The sequence below is a fragment of the Aspergillus undulatus genome (assembly GCF_047715775.1).
Source record: "Aspergillus undulatus strain CBS 261.88 unplaced genomic scaffold BDV17scaffold_29, whole genome shotgun sequence".
NCBI classification, from domain to species: domain Eukaryota; kingdom Fungi; phylum Ascomycota; class Eurotiomycetes; order Eurotiales; family Aspergillaceae; genus Aspergillus; species Aspergillus undulatus.
The window spans coordinates 44002-62919 of NW_027396633.1; the positions used below are offsets into that span (position 1 = coordinate 44002).

At 52.2% G+C, this 18918-nt stretch overlaps 8 protein-coding genes across 8 annotated transcripts; 5 read left to right on the forward strand and 3 right to left on the reverse strand.

Moving 5' to 3' along the window:
- Positions 1–29: 29 nt before the first annotated feature.
- Positions 30–785, forward strand: BDV17DRAFT_103418 (uncharacterized protein). Its single transcript, XM_073753716.1, has one exon. It carries the CDS (start codon positions 81–83, stop codon positions 693–695), a length of 615 nt encoding a protein of 204 aa, XP_073614794.1. The 5' UTR covers positions 30–80; the 3' UTR covers positions 696–785.
- On the reverse strand, positions 786–5375 carry BDV17DRAFT_103420 (putative transcription factor SipA3). The gene is made up of 6 exons (XM_073753717.1): positions 5154–5375; positions 4698–5061; positions 2284–4648; positions 2148–2234; positions 1879–2100; positions 786–1829 (listed from the first exon to the last, which is right to left on the reverse strand). The coding sequence occupies exons 1-6, from the start codon at positions 5207–5209 to the stop codon at positions 877–879; spliced, it is 4047 nt and encodes a 1348-aa protein (XP_073614795.1). The 5' UTR covers positions 5210–5375; the 3' UTR covers positions 786–876.
- A 160-nt stretch (positions 5376–5535) lies between these two features.
- BDV17DRAFT_265068 (KRI1 family protein) lies at positions 5536–7523 on the forward strand. The gene is made up of 2 exons (XM_073758129.1): positions 5536–5728; positions 5779–7523. Exons 1-2 carry the CDS (start codon positions 5569–5571, stop codon positions 7401–7403), a joined length of 1785 nt encoding a protein of 594 aa, XP_073614796.1. The 5' UTR covers positions 5536–5568; the 3' UTR covers positions 7404–7523.
- Positions 7524–8743: 1220 nt separating this feature from the next.
- BDV17DRAFT_103437 (putative mitochondrial ADP,ATP carrier protein (Ant)) lies at positions 8744–10321 on the forward strand. Its single transcript, XM_073753718.1, has 4 exons — positions 8744–8835; positions 9027–9048; positions 9169–9491; positions 9543–10321. The coding sequence occupies exons 1-4, from the start codon at positions 8797–8799 to the stop codon at positions 10095–10097; spliced, it is 939 nt and encodes a 312-aa protein (XP_073614797.1). The 5' UTR covers positions 8744–8796; the 3' UTR covers positions 10098–10321.
- On the forward strand, positions 10168–11742 carry BDV17DRAFT_103496 (uncharacterized protein). Its single transcript, XM_073753719.1, has one exon. The coding sequence runs from the start codon at positions 10524–10526 to the stop codon at positions 11475–11477; it is 954 nt and encodes a 317-aa protein (XP_073614798.1). The 5' UTR covers positions 10168–10523; the 3' UTR covers positions 11478–11742.
- Positions 11743–12357: 615 nt separating this feature from the next.
- Positions 12358–13904, reverse strand: BDV17DRAFT_103631 (uncharacterized protein). The gene is made up of 2 exons (XM_073753720.1): positions 13740–13904; positions 12358–13655 (listed from the first exon to the last, which is right to left on the reverse strand). The coding sequence occupies exon 2, from the start codon at positions 13541–13543 to the stop codon at positions 12434–12436; it is 1110 nt and encodes a 369-aa protein (XP_073614799.1). The 5' UTR covers positions 13544–13655; positions 13740–13904; the 3' UTR covers positions 12358–12433.
- Positions 13905–16327: 2423 nt separating this feature from the next.
- BDV17DRAFT_265075 (uncharacterized protein) lies at positions 16328–17119 on the forward strand. Its single transcript, XM_073758130.1, has 3 exons — positions 16328–16585; positions 16675–16895; positions 17013–17119. The coding sequence occupies exons 1-3, from the start codon at positions 16405–16407 to the stop codon at positions 17040–17042; spliced, it is 432 nt and encodes a 143-aa protein (XP_073614800.1). The 5' UTR covers positions 16328–16404; the 3' UTR covers positions 17043–17119.
- Positions 17120–18418, reverse strand: BDV17DRAFT_265077 (40S ribosomal eS19 domain-containing protein). Its single transcript, XM_073758131.1, has 3 exons — positions 18303–18418; positions 17876–17939; positions 17120–17819 (listed from the first exon to the last, which is right to left on the reverse strand). Exons 1-3 carry the CDS (start codon positions 18330–18332, stop codon positions 17470–17472), a joined length of 444 nt encoding a protein of 147 aa, XP_073614801.1. The 5' UTR covers positions 18333–18418; the 3' UTR covers positions 17120–17469.
- Positions 18419–18918: the final 500 nt, after the last annotated feature.

An 18918-nucleotide genomic window follows, 5' to 3' on the forward strand; every position in this document is an offset into this window, starting at 1 on the left:
TGCTGATCACCACCACCTTCACCAGAACAGTCACATTCATTCACACCACAAAACACACTCTAGAACCCCAACCAGCCAAAATGACAAACGAAGAACCTTCACTCCCTGCACCCTCTGCCCTCACAACCCTGATCTCCTCCACAGCCACAACCCCCACCAGCGACCCCTCCGCCGCAACAACCCACCAAATCCTCCACAACCTGCAACACCAACACCTATGGACCTCACTACAAATTCACAAACTACCCACAAAGACGCCCATCTCGCTGATCTCCGGCATCCCGCCCCACCGCGTCTACACACATCCCGACGAACAGCTGTACATGGTTGAGCGGGGCCTGCGCGAGGAAGACGTCGAGCTCGATCGCATGTTTGTGATTCCAACTGTACAGGGTCAGTCGTGGAGCTTGGAGAAGATGGCGGGGGTGTTTGATGCGCTTCCGGAGCCCGGCGAAGAGGAGGAGGCGGCTCAGCGACAACAGTCCGAAGATGCAGTTGGTGATGAAGCGAACGAGGATAAGGAAAAGGCTGCGAAATTGGCGGAGTACTACGAGTACCGGGTTAAGGCGCGTCGCACGGGTGAGTGGGGTGCGAAGAGGCTTTTGTTGGCTATGATTGATAAGGGGATGGGAGGCGAGGGGACGGTGGTCTACTATGTTGTTCAGGAGGGAACGGTCAAGCCAAGGCAAAATTAGGGTTTTGCGCAGAGCAGTTTCGAGCTGGTTTGGATTTCGCGGTGCTATATACCTATTTACACTTGGGGGCACACGCAGGCGCATCCGGTGCGTGGCCTTCTGTACATTGGGCAGACGACAAAGAGTCCGTCAAAACGGGTTTCGTAACGGAAGTCGGCAGCATTCAACCGGTTTCGGCGGCTCATACTGGGAGTTCCGTGACGAGTTGCTCCTGTTCCTGCTGGCAACTAGAGCAATACATTTCGTACCACTGTCTAATTTCGCCATTTAGGCCAGCCAACACCGTTTGGGCCCCGTCTGATCCGCTGCTCTTGTCATCCTCATTTGCCAGCAAGTCTTCAACTTGGCGACAACGTCGCACCTCTTGCTGGAGCCAACGCTCCCACTCGCTCTGGAGCACTTCTTTCTCGATGCTGTTGACCACACGCAGCGCGACGAGGAGGTTGTAACGATACACACCGAGCCGTTCACGAGTCTGCTGAACCCTTCTGGCCGCACTTCGGGCCACCGCCTCTCTCCGAGTGGTTGCAGTGAGAGAGATCGGTGCTGAAGCATCCCGGATCGTCTGCTGCTGGAACGTATAGAAGCAGTCGCTCACATCGTCGCTGCTTTGTCCGACGGTCGTGTTGGCGATCTGCTCGTCAATATCTCGCATATAGATAGCTTTACTCATAGTATGATCCGGGTGAATCCCAATGCGAGCCATGAAATCTCCGACGTTCCGTTCGTGCCACCAGTCAAGAGTAGCTCGAGATGAGAAGAAACCATTCAACAAGACGCTCGATGCAAGTAGCGCCAGGATGATTTTGTTGGCGTTCGCGGTCTTGAAAGCCCAGCGTAGGAGAGCAAATATCCAGATGATAACGGACGAGATTGCACTCTGGAGGAACGAGACAAAGGTCTCGTAGAGCATCTGGAACAGCGTTCTCTGAGTCCGCAGTCGGCGTTCAATCTTTGCATCCGGGTCGATGTTGAACTGCGATGTAAGGGCCTGTCGTCCGACCTGGCCGAAGATCGTGATTGCTTTCTTGGTTCGACTGTGTGCGCCGAGCTTGCGTACCTGGTCACCAACGAGATCAACAAGATCCATCGCATCTTCTTCCAAGTCACCCATGGCCTGTTTATCGATTATGCCTGCATCCATCTTAGTCTTAGCCGGATTCAAATAGGATTGGAGACTTACGCTGAACACCATAGGGCGACCATAGCCATTCCACTTTTGTGTAAACAGAAAGCTTACACTTTCCTTTTGTAACGAAAGTGATCACGATCTTATTGACCAGCCTGAAATTTCGCCTAAAAGGGAGATGCCATGGAGTTCTCTTGTCCGTGATCACATAGCACAAGTGGTCATTGAGGACATCGATCAATTGGTAATCAGATATTGCTTTCGGAGAAGTTCGGCCTATCGAGTCAGTAGAGCAAGCAGAAAGAGATGATTAAAATACTCACCAAATATATCGGCCGTCTCAATCTCGTATTGGAAGCCTCGCTTCAGGTGGCGAGACTCATTTCTGACCCACGGCCCTTGTTTGATGTCTGAAATACCGTTAGATAGCTCGGCAGCATAGCCAGAAAGACCACTTACTTTGGGCTCTTCTCTGGTACAAAAGGAGCTGCCAAACGGCACTTTTATCGCCAAAAAGGATATGAAATACCGCTTTTGTGCTGAGACCAAAGACTTTTTCCGCTGCGAGATGCAGATTTCCTTGGGGAACATACTCTACTGGCTGAGTTGGAAGCCTGAATTTCGGAGCGTCACTGCTAGTCCTGGCCCGGTTCAGGTCCAGGTTCTTGTCAATATAAATAGGTCGTTGGAAATTGGCCTTCGGAGCGTCTTCACGTTCGCCTGACTCGTTCCCTGCGGCCACGTCTTCCCAGCTGTCCAAGCTGGGTGTTCGGGTAACCTGGTCCGTAGCCATCCTATTGAGTGACTTGAAGATGGCCTCGAGTTCCATTGGCTCCACGGCTGTAGCATCGTTGATCAAGAAGTTCAATCGCTTTTGCAGAACCTTGAGCGGCTCTAGGAAGGTTTTCACGGTAACTCGACCAGGGGTGTCGTTTCCGGGTGGAGGAATAGTGTGGAGGAAGAGGAAGTCACAGTCTCGACCAGGGGCGGCAGTGACCTCCTTGATCTTCTCCAGTGAGACACTCGTAGTAAGGACGAGACCAAAGTAGTGACTGTAAAAGTAAATACGTCGAGTAGTAACATAGGCCCTTCCCGGAAATTCTTGCTGGTCATTAGGGTTCCATGTAGCCCGGAAAACCAAGACCAAAGGCTCCTCTTTCTTGACGTCGGGGAAAAGGAGCCGGAACTGCGCGTCTTGTATTTTGAGCTGGGCAGGATAATAGTCGGGATACTCGTGCGCGATTCCCATGATTGCCCGCTGCACTTTAGACGCATCGCCATCCAAGCTAACTGTTGGTCTATGACGCGCCTTCAATTTGCGAGCAGATCCACCAGCCGTATCTAGCTCCACAGTAGTCCCCGAATCCTGGCTTTGGCGACCCTCTTCCGAAAGCCCAACATACTCAAGCTCGAACTTGTTCATGAAGCCCCAATTTGAGCTCCCCCATAGATTTGCCATCATGCCGCTAGGCATACCGCCTGTTCTATCCGCCACACCAAGGCCTATGCCCCTTTCATTGCTCACAAGAACTGCCGCCTTGCTCAAGCTTGTGGGAGCCGGAGGGTTCGCCAGCGTTGTAGGCGTAAGAGTAGATGGGGGCATTATCTTGTTTGCATCAATCTCAGTCGACGTGATAGCACTGTGGCTAGCAGAGATAAGACTGGCTATGCCGCCTCCGGCCGGGATAGAGCTAGAGGATTGTACGGCGTTGTTTCCTCGTCGGTGGAGGTCAAGCTTTTGTATGAGCCGCGATGCGTGGTCCTTTGCAGGGCTTTCGGGGTCCAGTGTCAGTCGTCTGTGGTTTCCGAGATCACTGCTGTTGCGGAAGGCAGATGGATCGCGGTCAGGCACCAGCAGCATTCCATTGCGGTCCAATGAGCTCTGTTCGTCGCTAACGTTTGGCGTCAGATAGTCGGCAGGATCAGCTGCAAACTCAGGGGCAGGCGGTTGAGAGATGGCAAATGCAGGGTCTTGGACAGTCGATTTTCCAGAGACAGAGACGTCAGTACTCGCGGGGTTTTCCAATGCCTTTCGCTTAGCGGCCTCGAAGGCAGCAATCCAATCCATAAGCTCCTTTTGTGTCTCTGCTTGCAGCATTATGTTGTTGCTTTTCGTCTTCACTTCAAAGCAGAACCTCCTTTCTTCTTGGAATGCCGGGCGGATGCTACAGAGCAGCACGCCGATTCTCTCGGTCTCTTCAACACCGCCAGTTCGCACACCCTGTACCAGACAACCAAAGATCCCATGCTTCAAAAATGCCCAACGTCTGACCCAGGTAGTGCGAGTGGGTTTGTTAGAAAACATACGAAGGTTCACCCATCCTTGCTTTTCAGGTCGAGCATCTTTCGTGTCGAAGGACAACGGTCGAGAGCCTAGGTACGGGACGGTGGATACAGAGTAGTCTTCCAATTCACGCGATGGCCGAGCAGCAACCTCTGCGGCGTCTTCGATCTGACTTCGGGCAGAGAAGAGCTCCCGCTTGGAAAACTTCTCACCTCCCTCCATCTCATGCACCCAACCCTTAATGCGATCCATTTCTTGGGCCCATTTCGAAAACGCACCCCCATTGCTATTGTGAAGTGTCTTCAGCTCTCTCCATTGGTCGAAGGAAACGCGAATCAGCAGTCGGTCTAGGGCATTCCGTATTTGCGGGGCTTGCACTGAGAAGTCCATCGATGCCTTGAGATATGCCTTGCGAGCCTCATGAAGCTGGAATGCGTCCTCTCGCAGAGACGACGGTTCTTTAGACTTTGATTGCGATGAGTATCTCGCTTGCAGCGTATCATACTGTTTCTGTGCGTGATCCAGGATGCGACGGTTCTCCTTGTAACGGTTAGCCGCCGAAAGTGCTATGAATCGAAATCTCGGTCACCTTGAAGCTCCTCAAATCCTCCTGTATGAACACTCTGATAGGCTCTGAAACAATTGTCTCTATCTTTCGAGCTGCAAAGACCAAGCCATTCCACATGTCCTTCGAACTCTCTCCGCACCTCCGCATTGAGAGCAGGGTGTAATCATGGTCCAGAGTAGCTTCCGAGACCATCAGAGGATTCGTATTGTAGGAGAGGAACGCGCCAACTATACCCTCCAGAGCCGCAAGCTCTGAAGCTAGCCGCGAAGCGGCCTTTGCGTAACCGTCAAGCCATCGTTCGAGGTATTCAATCTGGTCGGAGAAGTGAAGAGTGGTGGCACGGAAAGTGGGCGAGTCGAGAGCGGCCTCTTTTAACCCGACGGGTCTATATGATTCAGCAATGTCAGACGAACCTCACCGCAGTAGATAAATGCGTGTTGCGCAACGAGCGGGGGGCATTTTCCCTGGGTGACTTACACCACACTGACAAGCTTCCCGACCTGGGGTAAGGGTGTCTGCGGCTGGGTCGACATCTAGTGCATGTCACCAGCCATACACCTGCTGCAAATTAGGGAACGGCAGAAATTCAAGAAATAAGTAAGATACTAGTGTTATCGTAGGCATGTAGCAATGCTCAAGAAGAAACAAGCAGAGAGTCATCAGAGAGCGCTGAGGAGCGAAACCGCCGCCTGCTCTCAAGAGCTATTGGCAAGTCGTCTCATTGGCTCCTACGTCAGTGACCTGGCTGGACCGCTGTGGCCTGGGCTTTCAGGCACAAAGCGGATCCTTTGGCAGGCGGCGAGCGGTCACCGAGTTTTTTCTGCCGGCAGCTACTTAACTTTTTTCTTCGTGAGAAGCGGCAGCATTGCACAGTGCACACACCACACACAATATGGAGCCTCCTGCTAAGAAGTCGCGCAAGCTGCTCGACGATGACTCGTCTAGCGATTCTGGGGAGGAGGCCGGGGGCGTTTTCCTCGGCGATTTCAAGATCAACGAAGAATATGCACGCCGCTTCGAGCACAACAAGCGGAGAGAAGAGAAGGCACAACGTACGTTACAGAGCGAGCTTCAAATTCTCGCAAGCTAACATTTTCTGCAGTTGAGGCAAAATTAGGAAAGTCCGAGGATGAAGAGGAATCTTCTTCAGAAGACGAAGATGAAGACGACGACGCAGAATTGGTTACCGAGGCCGTGGACGCGGAAATCATGGAAACCATCAAAGCCATTCGATCTAAAGACCCCCGGGTATACGACCAGAACGCTACCTTTTACACTTCTCTCGATGATGGCGCCGGTCCGCAGAAACGGGAGGAGAAGCAAAAACCCATGACACTCAGAGACTACCACCGGGAGAACTTACTGAGCGGTGCCAATCTCGACGAGGATACATCCGACGCTCCCAAGACGTACGCCCAGGAACAACAAGACTTGAAGAGCGCGATTGTCAAGGAGATGCACGCCGCTGGGGATGAGTCTGGGTCTGATGAGGAGGATGAAGATGAAGGCTTCCTTGTTCGCAAGTCGGCGCCTGAATTTCCCCCAGAAAAGCCTAAAGCAGTTCAGCTGGATATTGAAAACGCGGATAAGGATCCAGAGGCATTCCTTTCAAATTTCATGTCATCAAGGGCTTGGCTGCAGACCGGCAAATCTCAACTTCAGCCCTTCGAGTCTGATGATGAAGAGGAGGATGAGCGAGCAGAAGCCTGGGAGGAGGCATACAACTTCCGGTTCGAGGACCCCAGTAAACTCAACAACAAGCTGGTTACCCACGCTCGTGATACTACCAACAAGCAGTCCGTCCGCAGAGAAGAAGTAAGCGGGAGAAAGAAACTCAGAGAAGCTGCTCGAGCGAAGAAGGAGGAGGAAAAGAAGCAACGTGAAACAGAGAAGAATCGACTCCGCAAGTTGAAAATGGCCGAGCTGCAGGAGAAGGTCGATAAGGTCAAGGAGGTTGCCGGTATCCGTGCGTCTGAGCTCACCCATGAGGACTGGGTCAAGTTTCTTGATGATGCTTGGGACGACAAGGACTGGGAAGAAGAGATGCAGAAACGGTTCGGTGATGATTACTACGCTGAAGATGATGCTCGCGGCAGCGGAGATGAAGCCGGAGGCAAGAAGAAACAACCCAAGAAGCCCACGTGGGATGATGACATCGACATTAACGACCTAGTACCTGACTTTGAGAACGATGAGCAGCCTACCGTCGAGCTATCCGACGTTGAGATGGAGGATGGCGATGAGGGTGGAAAGAAGAAGAGCAAAGCACAGGAACGGCGAGACCAGAAGCGCGAGGCTCGCAAAGACAAGCTCCGTATTGAAGAAGCGCTCGACCGCAACCTGGATCTTGACCTTGCTCTCCTGCCTGGCTCGTCAAAGAGGAACGATTCTGGCTTCCGATACCGCGAGACATCGCCTCAGGCTTTCGGACTGTCTGCTCTGGACATCCTAATGGCCGATGACGCACACCTCAATCAATTCGCCGGTCTGAAGAAGTATGCCTCTTTCCGTGAAGAGGACAAGAAGAAGCGCGACCAGAAGCGACTGGGGAAGAAGGCTCGGTTGAGGCAGTGGCGCAAGGACACTTTCGGCGACGAAGAGGGTCCGCGTGAATTCAAGTTTGGGAACGACAAGCCTTCCGCGGCGGAGCAAGACGATGCTGAAGACAAGGTCGATATCCGAGAGGGAGAACCTCGGAAGAAGAAGAGAAAGAGGTCGAAGAACTGATTTGACTACATGTGTCACGGTTTGGCTTGTTTAAAACGTTTTATATCCATAGCCTGCTGTTTGTATATCATGAATAAATCCTATCATTCCCACACATACCATATTCCGCTGTAATAGAGCATTGACCCTGATGGCTGGAAGTCAACGAAGACTCGATGCGAGTCCAATTTGGCTGCTCGAAGCGCCCCCGTGTTTAGTGGGTCTACCCGTCATTTGCGGGCGTGATGGCGTCTCCAAGGCCCCAGCAGCGCGACAGCTGGAGTAAGACAAAGAGCGAAGAAATATGGAACTTCTGTCTGTTTGACTGTGGAATTCTCAATGTTTCCAGCATTGATGTCTACGAGTTGTGATCATTATTCCCTGAGTCTCTGAACGCCTGCGCCAGTATTCGGAGGCCTCGGATAGCTCCCCAGCTACTAGCAACAATATATATCGAGAGATACCAACCAGGAGCTGTCAATAGTATCACATATGTCCGGTATCCGCAGCCCGGATATCTGGCAAGTAAATGATAAAAGAGAAATGAATGCGTCTAATATAATGCTGACTACTCCATGTAATGGTGAGGACGGTTTTAGGTATTATTGCTGTTAACCAAAACTGAGAGCTAGCACATGATCACCTGCAGTCTTCGTTATCTAGGGTGCAGAAAGCAGACTCGGTGAAATGGAGGCCGTGAGGGATTTTCCGATGTTACAGCACTTTGCCGCTATCAGATGTGAAAATTCTTCAAGTTCCTCCCCGTCAAAATGCAATAACTGCAGGCGCAGATGCGCCTAGGCTTGGTTGCCATCGGATACTCGGGAGCGAGGAACAGTTTTCTCCATCCTTGTATGGAGGCTCTACGGGCCCGGACGATGGGGGTCCGGGAAGACGAACGCACCCATTGAGAGGAAATGATGAGTCTGGTCAAGAGACAGACCAATTTGACATGTATCTTGAATAGAATCATTCCTATTTGTCAAATGATAGTGCAAGATCTTTTTAAAAAAAAAAAAAAAAAAAACAGCATTATTGATCCCGAGGGCATGAATTTGGCGCAATCGGGAGATATCGGCATGGTTGCCCGGGCCAGCACAAGCGCGGAGCCAGCAAAAAAACAGAATCTCCCCCAAATCCAAGAGAAATTCAAGGGAGGTGGCCATACCGGCGCCGGAACTAGTGTTGTTCCACTGATTTCCCAGCACCCAGGCTTCCCAGAACAGACTAGCGGCTCCACAGGCCTCTTTCCGCTTACAAGAGCCTTCCCTCGCTATTTTTTCTTCGCTCTCCCTTCTTTTCTCCTTCCCTTCTCCATCCCCTTTTGACAGTGTCCTGTTCTTTTGGCACTTATTTTTCATCCCATCTCCCCTCCTTCTTTCTTTCAGAGGTATCACTCTTGAAAGCCGTCAAAATGGCCACACAGAGTGACAAGAGCGTTTTCGGCATGCCCGTAAGTCGTCCCTGAACTTCCCTGTTCCCGGCCAGCACATCCGACCGCGTCTTCGCTCAGAACGACTCGAAATGTATCAAAAGCACGTCGAGGCATCTCTCTCGACCGAAATATGCGGGAATTGGATTGATTCGGTCGCGGTTGAGCTCAATGTCATTGGAATACATGGCTAATGAAAAAATTTTCACTAGGGATTCGTTGTCGACTTCCTGAGTATGTCATCCATTTACAGTTATCACACCGACTGAAATACATTGATATCCATCGATTCGCTTCAATCGATGACTTGATTCAGTTCAATGCGTTTCAGCGACAATTACTAACTTTCTCTAGTGGGTGGTGTTTCCGCTGCCGTCTCCAAGACTGCTGCCGCCCCCATCGAGCGTGTCAAGCTTCTCATCCAGACCCAAGATGAAATGCTTCGCTCCGGTCGTCTCGACCGCAAGTACGATGGTATCATGGACTGCTTCAAGCGTACCACCGCTTCCGAGGGTGTTGTCTCTCTCTGGAGAGGTAACACTGCCAACGTTATCCGTTACTTCCCCACCCAGGCTCTGAACTTTGCCTTCCGTGATACCTATAAGTCCATGTTCAACTACAAGAAGGACAAGGACGGCTACGCCAAGTGGATGGCCGGTAACCTTGCCTCCGGTGGTGTAAGTTCTTTCGAGATTCGATGATCCCAGGTCAAATACTAACAATCACAGGCTGCTGGTGCCACTTCCCTTCTCTTCGTCTACTCCCTCGACTACGCCCGTACCCGTCTTGCCAACGACGCCAAGTCCTCCGCCAAGGGTGGTGGTGAGCGCCAGTTCAACGGTCTTATCGATGTCTACAAGAAGACTCTTGCTTCCGACGGTATTGCCGGTCTCTACCGTGGTTTCGGTCCCTCCGTTGCTGGTATCGTTGTCTACCGTGGTCTCTACTTCGGAATGTACGACTCCCTGAAGCCTGTTCTCCTCGTCGGCTCTCTTGAGGGCTCTTTCATCGCCTCTTTCCTTCTCGGCTGGACTGTCACCACTGGTGCCGGTATTGCTTCTTACCCTCTTGACACCGTCCGTCGTCGCATGATGATGACCTCCGGTGAGGCCGTCAAGTACAGCTCTTCCTTCGACGCTTTCCGCCAGATTATTGCCCGTGAGGGTGTCAAGTCCCTCTTCAAGGGTGCTGGTGCTAACATCCTCCGTGGTGTCGCTGGTGCTGGTGTCCTGTCCATCTACGACCAAGTCCAGCTCCTCCTCTTCGGAAAGAAGTTCAAATAGATGTCTCGCCCACAGTGACATCTGCTCAGTTGGTGTAAGTCTTTTGGGGAAGGGGATGGCCGCCGTCTGGTGTCAAAGCCAGGTGGTGGATGGTGAAGGGGATCTATTAGAGATATGCGTCAAGAATGGTCTTGAGCATACAAAGTGTGACATTTCTCTTGTACCAGTTGTACTTTACTGCCTGCAAGCTTTTTCCTTTTTCGCCAACTGTATTTTTTTGTTAGATTTGATCTGCGTCTTCCCCGTAAACGACCTTTTCTGTCTGAAACCGTAAACTCGCTGGGCGGAAGCAACACGTGTTTCGTCGGTCACGTGCTTATATGACGTCTTGCTCCTGGGATAGCTCCAGAGCTCCAGACTAGCTTGTTCGGATTCTAGATCTGGCACTGTATATATTTTGATCTCAATATCCTACGAGAAGCTACAATGGCCAGTGAACACAAACCGAGCTCCCCTCCATCGAATACCGAGGAGAAGGACATTCCCCAGACAACCCCAGCAGCTTCCACAAACACTGACTCCGCCGGCACCGCAACAGCACCCTCATACGCCCCAATCTACGCTACAGCTCAACCCAGCGACATGACCGTGCTCCCCGGTGATCCAACGAGCACAATAGCCCCTCCGGCTTCCATATCCACTTCCTCTTCATCGCCGCCACCTCCGCAGCCAGGCGCTGTTCCTGTTCCTCCAACTCAGTTGAGCGAGCAGCATGACCAGTCGCCGGGGCAAACTGAAGCTCACCCTCCACCACCAGCGCCGGCACCGAAGTCCGGCGTTGCGCCTACAGCTGCTCCAGCTCCAGCACAAGCACAAGCTCTTCAACCAACACAGACGCAGCCGCCGTCCTCGATCAATACGAACCCCCAACCACCGATCATAACAGCTGCCCTGACCTACTCTCCAGCTCCAAATCCTACTACATCGTCTTCGATATATAATACAACCGGTACCACAGCCGACCCAAATACACCGCAGACAGCAGCGGCGTCAGAGACAGCGTCTAACAGCTATAAACCTGCCTTCGCCTCTGTCCCGGGATCAGTCCCAGTCCCAGGGTCAGGATACAGCTACCCCAGCAGCTATAGCTATTCGCCCGCTCAAACACAACCGTCCTATGCACCTCAACCCCCCAACGCAACGACAACGCCGTACGGCGCCGTGTATAACCCTCCAACAGGAGGAGCAAGTACGCTCCCACTGCACGATACAACCTCGACAGGGACAGGCGCAGGTCCAGCCGGAGATCTCGACCTCGGAACAGACTCCGAGCCCGGCGTCTGGGGAAATACAAAGTCGTGGCTTGCCAGCGCGGGGAATAAACTTGCGGAGGTAGAAGCGGAGGTTTGGCGGAGGATTAATGATGCGCATGATAAATGATAGATGAGTAAATCGGTTTGGTCTTTGCTTTGATGGTTTTTATGTGTATATGTATATCGTCTGGTTTTTGAGTTCGGTTTTTTTAACTTGACTTTATGGGTGGTTGTGTCTGATATCTTTGGGTTGGGTTTGGTCGGGTATAATAAGGTACTTCGTATTGGGAAGGGTAAATCGGGTTTGGGATCAAATGATTGAGTTTGCATGGTATTGATACTACTGGCGGGTTCTACTCTGGATGTTATGGATTAAGGTCAGTATATTCAGGAGGGAGTCGAAAAGCAAACGCGTTTGCAGGTGCTTCACTGCTAGTTTATGTGTCTCGTATGGATAGACTTGTGCGATGCATTGAATCAATCTTGTGATGATGAATTAAATATATAGCCCGGACGATAAGTCTATATTCAATAGGTCGCAATTCCCTTGTTGAAGCCAGGGATTCCCAATGCACGTGCTGAATCTGCCAATAATAATAAGGACAAAAGCTGGGCCAGCTCAGTGGTAGCAGACTGGAACCAATTGGCCCAAGACCATGCAAGAAGAGCACAGAGTGGCGAAGCAGTATATTTATAGATCGATGACGGGGCTACTGCATGCCCCGTGGTATATGAAACGAAATGAACTTCAAGGAACGGCGTCGGCCTGTGCATATCCTGTGCTCAAGGCCAACTCGTCACAAACGAAATATTGGTTGGTGCCATGCCATGTCAAGAAAAGAAGAAAAATAACGCCGATTCCAAACCAACCAAACCAAGTTCCAATCCCAATGCAAGTGCTTCCACAGCCTCGAGCCGGTCGAGAGAAGTAGTCTCCGGCGACGACCTAGAGCAGTCTTTGAAGATTAAGTGTCGTATAATCGTGAAATATATGTTGAAGAATGGCCCAGCCATGAATGAAAAAAGCAATGATCGCAAATAGACGAATACCTGCTTCCGGAACGCCCGCCATGATGAATAGTATTACATAGAACCAAGTCGTAGAAGTGCCTCAACAGCAGCGCGCTCCTGGCTGTTGGGCAGCGAAAACCCAAGTTGTTGAATGGGAACTCCACGCGGCGCTGATTTCGCCAGCGAAGACGAAGCGGGCCCTCCGCCGTGGAGGTGTGGAGGGTGCCTTCCGTTGACGAAACCACCCCCTCCGTTCATGGATCGTGCGCGCAGTTCGGCCGCACCTATCTGCGCCCAGTCCTCCTCGTCCGTGACGTCTTCCTCGTCCCAGTCTCCATCCTGGATCTCGTCGTCAGGAGCAGGTGATGAAGAGCAGTAATCGCGGTCCATCCCGTCAAGAGACATCTTGTCCGCTTCATGCTCCAGCATGTCTTCGCGTCCGCCGAACCCCGTTTCCGTGAACGAGAAAACAGCCGACTCGCCGGTAACGCTGGAGCCATAAGGATGCAAGCTATCCCTTCTCGGAATCTGCATGCCTCGCTGGAAGGCATCGGAGAGACTAGAAGGGGGGGACATTTCGTGCTGGTGCGAATCTCGCGACGGCTCGCCGCGACGTCGCGCGTCCCAGCGACCCCATCCAACCTTTTCATAGATAATATCCGACCCGCTTCCCTTATCGTCGCCTCCTCGTCCTTCCAGCGCGGCGACGACTAGTCGCCTGGCCTTGGCAGGGGGGATCCCAGAGAAACCAGGAACGGAGGTGGTCAGGTAGCCCATCACATGGCGAATAGCGAGAGGGCCATGCTGCAGCATAATCTCAGGGAGATGGTGCTTGGCCAGCATACCCGGCGTGATCGCCCCAGCGGTCTCCAAACTATGAGCGGTCGCATCGCGCTGGTCGGAGTTGGCGTGGTCCGCGGCGTCGGCGAGGTCGATGTCGGAGTCGACGTGCGATGAGCCGAGAGGGGGCGACAGGGCATGACCAGCGTCGCGAGCCTTGAAGCCGTGAGGAGGGAGATTAGGGGAGATGGAGTTCGGAGGAGTAGGCAGCATGGCAGGGCGTCCAGCGCGAGGAGCGAGGGTACCGGAAGGGTGACCGAAACGCGGTTTGGGGATGTCGACAGAGGCCGTCTTGCCGGCAAAGGCCATAGCGATGCTAGATGCGCAGGTTTGGGTAGCCATGATGTTGAGAGGAACAAGCTGGCCAGGAAGACTGCAGGTGGCTCAACTGTTAGTTTATCGCCTGAGTCACAGGGGCCAGTAAGCAGGAGGCGACGGCGCACAAAGGAGATGACTAATGTGTGCTTAGGGGCGAATACAAAGAAACAGCAGGGTGAAAGGGAAGGGTTAAAGAAGTTCTGGAAAAATTATAACTTACGGTAGCAAATGGTATGAATGGCAGCAGGCTGAGACTTGCAGATGCAGAAGCCCGGAGTATAGACTGGCTGGTGGTCTCTTAGGGCAGATGCGATGCGGCGCGCTATCTAGGCTGGGAGATAAGACGCGTGGAGAGGCGAGTGTGGTGAGTGTAGCAACGAACAACGATCTGGCAGTACTTGGGCTCTTGGACTGACTGAGGAGAGTTGTTTGACTGGTTTATAATTATAAGGAGGGAGAGGGAGAAGGAGGGGGAAGGGAAGGGGGAGGAAGAAGCAAGAGTAAAGGAGAGCAGCTGGTGGTGGTTGCAGGCGCAGGCACTCGCACTGACTGGCACTACTGCTGGCAGCAGTCAATAATCGTCAGGATCGCTGGAATGCAGTCATGTCAGCTGCGTTAATTATTCGCAACGCATATTATTTATAGACGCCTTATCAGCGAGATATGGAGGGTAATTATGCAGCTCGTGGCCCGGTCGATTGGCCAGCACTCCTTAAGGCCACTAGACCTGCGGGAGGACTCGGAGCATCGCGCCCTGTCCTTGATGATGTCGTTGAAGTTTGGCAGTATAAAACGTCCCACTGGGTTCCATTCTGCAGCGAAGTGACGAACATATCAGGGCCGAGCGTGGCCCCCGTGGGCTGGATCTTGGAAGTGGGCAGCGGTTGGTGTTGCAGGCAGCGTTTCTTGGTATGCGACATCCTCCCGCTGTGCCCGCACGTGGGGTTCTGCCCAAGGATCATCGATGAGACCTCGTCAACAGACTCACTCTACTCAATAATACCCAGCCTTGCTTCTTGCCTCACGTTGATTCGAATCCTGACGTGGATGTCTTTGAATGGCAAGGAACCGGTTGTGGGTTTGGTCGTATTCTGTCGCTGAATTCAGACACCGGAAGCCTATTCCCATTTGGCCAGGCCAATCATGCACCGCTGATTCCACTTGCGTCTCTATGAGATTATTTACCCCTCGTCTGCAAATTCGCTTCCATGCTACGCTGATCAGAGCGACAACGGAGTTGTGGCGGGGTAAACTCGGATCACGGCAGTCTGACTCTGCCCAGCATCCTCCATCCTCCGACCTCCCTCTGCCCATTCCGCCGATGGCGCTGCTTCGTCTATTGGTGGCCTTTATCTCGCTCATGTTTCTCTTTGGTCCCTGCCGTCGAACCGTTCTAGAACTGAATAGAAGCGAGAAGCAAACATGCTATTACGGTGCCCATATTCAAAATGCATAGTCCATAGGCAGGTATGCGTGGGGGCGGGGCACGCATTGACAGCCCTCGGATCATGGATGCCCGCTTTACAGTTTATACTCCAAACTGTCTTCGACCCGGATCGACCTTCCACCCTAGGTCTATAGCATTGCTTCTCTGGGGTTGGGATTCCGGCTTACTCCTTTGGTCCTCCGAAATACAGAGTAGGCCTAGCCCATGATCTGCTCGGTACCTTGCTAGGTACTTAGGTCGTCTGCGTGTCATGCTGCACTGACCAATTAGTGCCGGCTGCTTCGTTGTTCAATGCTAATCTACAGAGGGGTAGAGCCGTAAGAGCGAGTTGGAGTCTTGGAGAGCATCGCTGAGGCTTTTGATGTTGGAGGAGGTGGAGTGCTCTTCCACCTGGGCATGCAGAGTATATTTCTGTAGCTGGAGTGATCGCAGCAAACACCTCTCCCACTTAGAAATGACCACATTGAACCTAGGTAGGTACTGGAACAAACCTGTCTAATCTGGATTTTTGAGTTGTACAGCAGACCCTACAAGTCGAACCGCTTCTTCAGATCTCGCCATGTCACTGGGCTGCCATGCCGAAGCCTACCGGGGAGCTTTGCTTCAACTTCAACCCCAATTCCAACGATAGGGCCTTACAAGCCTTTGAGAATACGCCAAATATTGTTTACCCGCTAAGTAGGGTATAAGATCTGCAGCTTCGCTTATCTCGTTTGCTTCCAATGCGAGATAGATTACCCGGTCTGCGCCGAGGTATATCTTTCCAGCCTTTATCCCCGCCTCACAGGACACTCAACAAACTCCTCGCTGGTAGCTCCTCGGCTCTACAATAACAGAAATAGGACATCTCGAGGGCATCTTCACGAGATGTCGGTACTATCCTATAGACATATAGAGCTTGTTGATCACATAAACGGTAGAGCGTATAAATTGTCCCCGGCGAGTTAGACGACCTTAACGAGAATCAGAAATATGTAATCATTCCGCTATGACCCATTGACATACGGAAACGGCATTTTGGAATTGTAAGGTAGTCCCAGAAGGGTTCAAATCGCTAGACCAGAACCTAAGTTGGGCATAGATACTGTAAATCAAAGTATACGGAGCGTTCATTGTCCGTCGAAGTCGAACCTAGAGCTGGTATTGTAGGCACCAAAGCCATGGGGCAGAGTTCGGCATGACAATTTAGCTCGGAATAGCTTCACATGAAAGTTCTCAAAGCCCTAACTGCTCGACGTTCGACGTTGGGAGAAGATCCATGCCACCCGCCTCATCCGATAGATCGGATAGTTCCCCATCCATCGGCCCGACACCAGGGCTCCATTATCTACTGACATCACAGCATCAGCTCATTCGAATACCTTATTCCTATCCTAATTGCTAATCCCAGAAAGAGAGAAAAAAACGAAAGAAAAAGTCACCAACATACTCAGTCAAAATGGCGTACAACATCTCCTCCAACCCCTCCCTCTCCCCACCAAACGCCTTCGCAATGATCTCCTTCATGGAATCCTTCTACAAGATTAGCGATACCGAGTCCGAGCACGACGCCTACGTCGATTCCTTCACGCCAGATGCAACGTTGATCATGGGACCGAAAACAGCGACGGGGAAGGACGGTATTATCCCCTCGCTCTTCTCTTACCTCTCCCTCCTCCACCTATCTACTTAGCACCAAGTGAATAAGAGTATTAACGGTTATCATCAGAAATCCGCCCTCTCCGCCACGGCCTCTGGACGCACGTCGCCTCACGAAAACACACGCCTACGAAAATTTTCTTTGGTGGGGACGACGAGCTCATGCTTTACGGGACGGTCAAGTATGTGCTGAGGAAGGATGTTGAGACAGGAACCGAGACGGAGGTTGAGTGGGCTGGACGAGTGGTGTTTGGGGAGGGGGGGAAGATGCGGTTTTATCAAGTTTATCTTGTGAGTTGTTCCGATGATCTATCTCTATTTGAGGTGGTAGAGGCTGCAAGAGGGCGGAAGATGAGGAGGATGGGAAGGTGATGGAGCTTGGTGCAGCTTGGCTAACGAGGAATCTAGGACCCGTCGGCGCAGTCTGGAAAGAAATAAGATAGTACTGATAGTGCGGGGTTGGATTGGATATCTTAGATCTCAACAAGTGGTACGGAGGAGTTTACGGATGAACGGACGGTTACTGTAAATAGCTCGTTACGCATGTCTATTTGACCCAAGCAGGACGAGGCCAAGTGCGGCGCGGTACGCATGATGGATATGCCCTCAATTGAACATGGGAATATGAAACACAAGAAAAGTAGAATTCAGTTCATTCCTCTCAATCCCTGCATCAACCCGCTCCGTTCGCCGTGCCTGTGCCGTAGAGCCTGCTCAGTGCTGTGCTAAGCCAAGCCAAGCCCATTCATTTCACCCTGGTCTCAAGTCGTGGATATAGAGGTAGGATGGGAGGTCAAGTGGAAAAAGGTGGAGGAAAGAAGTAAAACGTCAGGACTTTTTCATTAGTTTAGAATCCGACACTAATTTACTCGTCATCCTCCTCCTCGTCAACAGTCGTCTTGGCGATACGGTCAAGATCACGCTGACCGGACTGGGTGATGCGGCGGCCACCCTTGTCCTCGTCCTGCTCGAGGACACCGATCTTCTCAAGGGACTGGAGGACCTTGCGCTCAACACCGCGGGAGGCGTTGACGTGGTGGGCGGGGCGGGCACCACGGTTCTTGGTAGAGCCGTGGACCTTGCTGAGACGGCCAACACCGACGGTCTTGCGGAGGTAGATGTGACGGGCGACGGCGGCAGCGCGGACGTAGTACCAGTCGGCGTCCTGGGGAGGGAGCTCGTTGGAGGCGGAGGTCTTGACGGTGTCAACCCAACCTAGGGAAGTCAGTTTTCTGCTAGAGTTGTCGAGTATTTGCCTAAGGGCGACAAACCAGGGATGGGGAGCTTTCCCTGACGCTTCAGGAAAGCAGCGTAGGCAGTGATGAACTTTTGCGCCTGTACGAGATGAAAATCAGCACACATTCGACCCCTCTGATGGTTCCAAAATTCCGGCCCTGGCAACGGCTGCATTCTGTATCTTCCATTTCGTTCTCGATTTCGATAGTGTTATGTTCGCAGTTGCGGTCGCAGATCGAATCGCAAGCCGACCAAAAGTCCTTCGATACCGGCTCACAAAAACCACCAGATGTCGCCCAGTTGTCGTCTGAGAAGATTTCCATCCGTCATATGTGACCTCCTCCGCGCCTCTCATCGGGTATTGTGCTGTTGTGATCGTTCGATTGAATGCGTTCCCCCTCTTTCATCTCGATGCAATCCGTTGCCAGGAAAGGTGCAAGAACAGGTGAAGTGACAACTTACGTCCACATCGCGAACGGTGACACCACCCATTTTGGCGACTTGTGACCTCGAGATGAAGGTATACGGGGAGATTGAAGGGCGAGGTGAGGGATGGGTCGTCGGTCGTCGTCGTTGAGTCGGTCAGGTCAGTCTTCAAAATTCATCGCACAATCGACACGCCGCTCGGTTGGTTGTGGGTGCTTCGCTTAGAGCCTAGCCTGTTTGGGCTAGCCGTACCCTAAGGCGGTATTTGCCTGAGGCAGTACCCGGCCACTGTGGCCGCATTATTACTAATACAGTATAAATACCAGCGTAAAGTTATGCAGCATCGTATCACGAGGTTCACATCGACAATGAGCATCGCAGACCACCAGAGTCCTCAACACCAGCAATGACGACCTATGTCCCGCCACCCCATGGGAAGGCAACTCAACATGAAGGGACTGAAGGTCTGGCGATCAACAACACTCCCATCAATCGTTGTTTGACACCGCTGGCCCTGAAGACCACAGCCAAGTTCTACTCACGCTGCGGCTCCTGTATTCGTATATCGCGAAAATGATCGTCAAGTCGGCTTTCTGGGTCCATTTGACTGAAGCCAACATCATGCGCTTTGTCAAGGAGAACACTTCGATTC

Coding starts and splice junctions, on each gene's coding strand:
- BDV17DRAFT_103420 (XM_073753717.1), bottom strand. CDS start 5,209: ATGTCGACCCAGCCGCAGACACCCTTACCCCAGGTCGGGAAGCTTGTC. Junction 5,062..5,153: donor GGGAAGCTTGTCAGTGTGGT/GTAAGTCACCCA, acceptor TGAATCATATAG/ACCCGTCGGGTTAAAAGAGG. Junction 2,101..2,147: donor TGAGACGGCCGATATATTTG/GTGAGTATTTTA, acceptor CTGACTCGATAG/GCCGAACTTCTCCGAAAGCA.
- BDV17DRAFT_265077 (XM_073758131.1), bottom strand. CDS start 18,332: ATGGGTGGTGTCACCGTTCGCGATGTGGAC. Junction 17,940..18,302: donor TCACCGTTCGCGATGTGGAC/GTAAGTTGTCAC, acceptor CATCTCGTACAG/GCGCAAAAGTTCATCACTGC. Junction 17,820..17,875: donor GGGAAAGCTCCCCATCCCTG/GTTTGTCGCCCT, acceptor TGACTTCCCTAG/GTTGGGTTGACACCGTCAAG.
- BDV17DRAFT_103418 (XM_073753716.1), top strand. CDS start 81: ATGACAAACGAAGAACCTTCACTCCCTGCACCCTCTGCCCTCACAACC.
- BDV17DRAFT_103437 (XM_073753718.1), top strand. CDS start 8,797: ATGGCCACACAGAGTGACAAGAGCGTTTTCGGCATGCCC. Junction 8,836..9,026: donor AGAGCGTTTTCGGCATGCCC/GTAAGTCGTCCC, acceptor AATTTTCACTAG/GGATTCGTTGTCGACTTCCT. Junction 9,049..9,168: donor ATTCGTTGTCGACTTCCTGA/GTATGTCATCCA, acceptor AACTTTCTCTAG/TGGGTGGTGTTTCCGCTGCC.
- BDV17DRAFT_265068 (XM_073758129.1), top strand. CDS start 5,569: ATGGAGCCTCCTGCTAAGAAGTCGCGCAAGCTGCTCGACGATGACTCG. Junction 5,729..5,778: donor GAGAGAAGAGAAGGCACAAC/GTACGTTACAGA, acceptor CATTTTCTGCAG/TTGAGGCAAAATTAGGAAAG.
- BDV17DRAFT_265075 (XM_073758130.1), top strand. CDS start 16,405: ATGGCGTACAACATCTCCTCCAACCCCTCCCTCTCCCCACCAAACGCC. Junction 16,586..16,674: donor AACAGCGACGGGGAAGGACG/GTATTATCCCCT, acceptor GGTTATCATCAG/AAATCCGCCCTCTCCGCCAC. Junction 16,896..17,012: donor GGTTTTATCAAGTTTATCTT/GTGAGTTGTTCC, acceptor CGAGGAATCTAG/GACCCGTCGGCGCAGTCTGG.
- BDV17DRAFT_103631 (XM_073753720.1), bottom strand. CDS start 13,543: ATGGCTACCCAAACCTGCGCATCTAGCATCGCTATGGCCTTTGCCGGC.
- BDV17DRAFT_103496 (XM_073753719.1), top strand. CDS start 10,524: ATGGCCAGTGAACACAAACCGAGCTCCCCTCCATCGAATACCGAGGAG.